The 4960-nt window shown below is 45.7% G+C and overlaps 1 protein-coding gene across 1 annotated transcript; it reads left to right on the top strand.

Moving 5' to 3' along the window:
• Positions 1-12: 12 nt before the first annotated feature.
• Positions 13-2586, top strand: EMH_0069320 (cyclophilin, putative; the record flags this gene model as incomplete). The annotated part of the gene is made up of 7 exons (XM_013498860.1): positions 13-207; positions 364-441; positions 814-881; positions 1125-1225; positions 1453-1683; positions 1944-2155; positions 2518-2586. 7 exons carry the CDS (start codon positions 13-15, stop codon positions 2584-2586), a joined length of 954 nt encoding a protein of 317 aa, XP_013354314.1.
• Positions 2587-4960: the final 2374 nt, after the last annotated feature.

Genomic DNA, 4960 nt, shown 5'->3' with positions numbered 1-4960 from the left:
CAGTTCTATGAGATGGCTCAGAAGGACCCACAGTCTAGCTTGCTGCACCAGGATGCTTTAGATTTCGAGCAGCGAGCTGCGCTAGAGAGAGAGCTGAGCCGTTCTCCTCTTCGTCTTCACCAAAATATTTTATTTGATTCTTCTTCTTCTTTTCTTCTTTATCCTACACTCTTAGGCGTCAAGGTTGTTAACATATTAGACAACAGAGTGAGAAAAAAACAAAACAAAAACAAAAAAAAAAACAAAAACATTCATCTACTTATGCAACAAAAACCTAAACCCTAAACCCTCCAACGGGGTAGCGCAGTCTAGGGGCTAACACTTAGGGTTTAGGGTTTAGGGTTTAGGGTTTTGATGGTTCAGGTTTCCCGCTTCATCGGCCGCCACGAGCAGGGCCTGCGGTACCTGGCGATTGCTCTGCAGCAGCCATACATAGCGCGAGTGAGGAGCCCTGCTGCCGTTTGTTTTATTTTTTGTTAAACCCATGCATGCATGCATGCATGCATGCATGCATTGGCTTGTTGTTTACTTCTGTAGTTGCAGTGCATGCGTGCATGCATATACCATTTAATATATATACACGTATCTATGGATACATGTTGCTCGTCGTTGTTTCTTCCTTTACTTGCAGTGCATGCATTCACGTATGCATCTGTTTAGTTTAATACATTCATACATGCATGCATGCATGCATGCATGCATGAATGAATGTTTTCCTTCTGCGTTTCGAGTGTATGTACAGCGCGTGGCGAAGACGACTGCTGGGGCCAACGANATGAATGTTTTCCTTCTGCGTTTCGAGTGTATGTACAGCGCGTGGCGAAGACGACTGCTGGGGCCAACGATGCGATATTGGTGGCTTCTGCGTTCAAGAAGAAGAGGTGCGTCCATTTATTTTTTTTTTGTTTTCTCTCTCCCTGGTGGTTCCTCTTCTCTATACAGCCCTGAATTCCAGTGTATAGACAGCTAAACAGCAGCAGCAAGTTCTGCAGATATTGTGCTTGTTATATCCCTCATCAAACCCTAAACCCTTACAAACCCTAAGAAGCATTCAGGTCTCTCGTGCTTTCCGAAGCCCTAAACCCTAAACCCTAAACCCTTTCTGTGTGCGTCTGCTTCTCTAGGGTTTACTTCTTCACTGCAGATGCCCCGTCGGATGCCATATTGGACACGCGAGACGTCTTCAATGAGAAACCGTCTAAAGAAGAACAAGAATCCTTGAGCGGTTAGGGTTTAGGGTTTAGGGTTTAGGGTTTAGGGTTTAGGGTTTATAGTTGGTATATTTTGTTCGGACCTCGGGCGTCTCTGGATCCCTGCTGCTGACGTTAGCTTGCATATTTTTCAGAAGTGCTGTTGTGGCGTGTGGTCCTGTTGCTGCTGCTGCTGCTGCTGCTGCTGCTGCTGCTGCTGTTCGTGTATGTGGCTCTGGTTCTTTCTCTGCTGCTGCTGCAGCTGCAACGGGTGGATCTGCAATAACTCCTGCTGAGCGTCTGGGTGCTACTGCTACGCTGCATACAACATTCGGAGATATTCGGGTGAAGTTGTTTGGGGCTGAATGCCCCAAAACAGTAGAAAACTTCACCGTGCATGCACGCAACGGCTACTACGATAATATGGTGTTTCATAGAGTTATAAAAGGATTCATGATTCAAACAGGTGACCCCAATGGAGACGGCACCGGTGGTAAGCAGAAACAGAAACTAACTATAACACCCATAACACATAAAGCCCCATTATGCATGTGAACGAATGCATGCATACACTGAAACATATGTATACTCGATGGCAATCGAAACGGGTTTCTTTCTAGGATCAAGGATTTATTCTTTCCATATAAATATATATAAACATATATAAATAAATATATAAATAAGTATATAAATAAATAAATATATATATATATATATATATATATATTTATTTATTTATTTATTTTTTTTCAGGGGAGTCAATATGGGGCGGTGACTTTGAGGACGAGTTGCACCGTTCTTTGAAGCACGATCGGCCTTTCACTGTATCAATGGCAAATGCGGGCCCCAACACGAACGGGTCTCAGTTCTTCATCACCACGGTTCCTTGCCCGTGGCTAGATATGAAACATACTGTATTCGGCAGAGTTACACATGGTGCTGATGTTGTGCTCAAGATAGAGGGAGTACGTACACTCTATATATATATATATATATATATATATATATATTCAACCTCAGATATCCGTGAAACACAAAACAATTGTTGCATATTTGCATAGAAAACGCGGATAAAAGTAAAGAAAGCGGCAGGTGTATGGCCACAGGTTTTCAGTGTTTGTAATACACCAACTTGTATATCATTTCGGGGCGTTTGCTTATGCATCCTTTTGTACTGCTAGCGCAGCCCTTGTATGCAGCGAGCCCTTCTCCGTTTCTCCTCTTCTCTGGGGTGCTTGAGTATCATCAGGGTTGTGCTGGGGTTTATCTTCAGTGTTGTGTTTGGGGTGTATAGTCAGTTTGTGTTGTATTTCGGGTGTATATTCAGGTGAAAACAAACGAACACGACAAACCCCTGCAGGACGTCAAGTTGCTGGCGATAAAGATCACCTCTTGACTCTGTCATATTCAGCTTGAAAAAACTCTAGATACTAAACCCTAAACCCTAAACCCTAAACCCTTGTTTTCTCCTATGGACCCCTGTTGCGAGGCAACAACCATACCAGAATTTGTTTTCTCATATTGTCGTGCGACAACTTGAATTTAGCATTTCTTATATATTATATTAATTTATATAGAGGTTTCGTATAGATCTTCCTAGCAGCAAGAGGGATGCCGACGGGCGAATTAGCTTTACATACGTTTCTGTGGATAAATATATTGAAACTCTAGCATCTATATTACTGAGCATTACGCCTGATGCTGGGGAGTCTGCGTATAAATTTTTGCAGGAAAGCTGAGAGTTTAAAGGGTTTCCACTAACGTTATACCATATATATCACACCTATGTTCAGCTTTCTGAAGACGGGGTGGAATTCATAGAGTTAATAGAAAGCGAAGGGTTTTACTTTCCCAGCCACGCTTACAGCTCAAGGGTACTTCTAGCTGGATGCATAGCAGCCTCTACACAGATCCTTCAGGGGGTAGTATCTAGCCTGGGAAACCCATCGGTTGCATCTAATATGTCACCATCTATTGCTTAACCCTAAAACACCTACAATATGAATGTGTTTTAATCGTATTGTTGTCATGAACAATACTATTGATTGGCGATATATACGCGAAGGAGATTCTGTATTGCACAAGGTTCTGTAGATGCTGCGGAGAGGCAGCAGCCTACACCCAGCTGCAGCAGCCCTGGTACGAGCAAAGCAACCCCACAAGCAGGCGTGCTCCAGTTCCCGTGTGCTGCATGCAGTAACACTGTAGACAGTTGTTCAACAGTTACTGGGCGCTCAGTATCTCGTCTGAAAACACAGAGAGAAACGTACGTACCAGACTACCACAGACGTGGCAAACGAACCATGCTACTAGTGCACGACACGTAGCAGGAGTAAAGACTAGGAGTGCATATTCAGGAGAAGAAGAACACACTGAACAAAAATTTGGGTAACACGACGCGAAAACTGCTACGTTTGGCTTGTTGTGCTGAAGTTTCCTGAAGTTGAATTCCTTAGCTGCGAGCTGAACCCCCTCTGTTCGAAGGACCACTAGAGAAGTGGGGCTTTATATACTGAATATCCTTTGTATATGCAGTAAAAATAAAAATATATTAATTTAAAATGAAAGTTTTCCCATAGGAACCTTCTGTTCAGGCAGCTGAGCCCTTGTTCTAGATGAACTGGTACGGCACCCAACGCCAGCCCTTAACCCAGTATACCGCGCACTAGTGGCGTTGAGCAGATTACCACTGTTATGTCCTTTTGCCTTCGTAATAAGCTTGTTAGTGAATGCATAAACAACATTTAATCAATAGAATAAACTAATCATGGAGACAGAGAAAACGTAAGAGTTCACGTCCTCGACGCTCAGCGCGTGAGCGGCTCGGTGTGGCTGCGCTTGTCGGTTCTTTCGGGGCTGCGTTCCTGCGATGCTGATTTCTCTTAAAGCAAAATATAAAGTTTAATGGGGAGCTTTCTCTTTGCTCTTGTAGCGCAATTCATCAGGCGTTTGTCTCCCCATACAGGAACAAGGGAATCATCATCCCCTTGTCCCCGTATCCCGCCCGCTCCAGCTCAGCTCCATCGGCTGCCCTCAGCCGCTGCTTCAAAGCCGGGCGGCTCGGTGGCAGCATAACTCTTTTTATATTTCTCTATTGGACCCAACTTCACCATTAAACCGCATGGCTTGACTGGGGCTGGGCCGGTGCCATCGCGGCCATACGCTTTCTAAGTTCGCCTCTGGCGAGNCCGCATGGCTTGACTGGGGCTGGGCCGGTGCCATCGCGGCCATACGCTTTCTAAGTTCGCCTCTGGCGAGTAGTGGAGAGGGGATCTGGTGAGGGGGCTTGACGCATGTGCTTCTTGGCTTTGTTCAAGTGTTCCCATTCGCACATAAGCAACCGTGCTGAATGATATCCTACAGCCGGCATGACCGCGCCCTCCCTCACACTAGATTGCCCCTCTGGGGCCTGGGGCCGAACAGCAACAGCACCAGCAACAGCAGCTGAGCCTGCAGCTGCTGGAGCACCAGCAGGAGAAGCAGCAACACGCGCTGAAACAGCAGCATTCTCAGTGAAATCCGTGCGGGGACGTCGAGGAGCCCGACGGACCAGGCTGCCCCTTCTCCTTCCTGTTTTTATATTATTTTTCTTAAGGAGCTGGTCACACGTTGCGGCAGAAACACCCCCAGAAAATCCTTCATCTGAAGATGACAGTGAAGAATCAAGTGGCGAGCAGAACAACAATAACTCTACGGCACCACCAACACAACCGGGACAGCAGCCAGGTGGTGGCGTTCCTGTTCCTAGCGTGTTTCAGGTTGCTGCAGAT

Source organism: Eimeria mitis, genomic scaffold, assembly GCF_000499745.2.
Source record: "Eimeria mitis Houghton genomic scaffold, Emh_scaff3773, whole genome shotgun sequence".
Lineage (NCBI taxonomy): Eukaryota > Apicomplexa > Conoidasida > Eucoccidiorida > Eimeriidae > Eimeria > Eimeria mitis.
The sequence above is the reverse complement of the archived record's forward strand: the minus strand, read 5'-3'. Positions and strand labels throughout refer to the sequence as shown.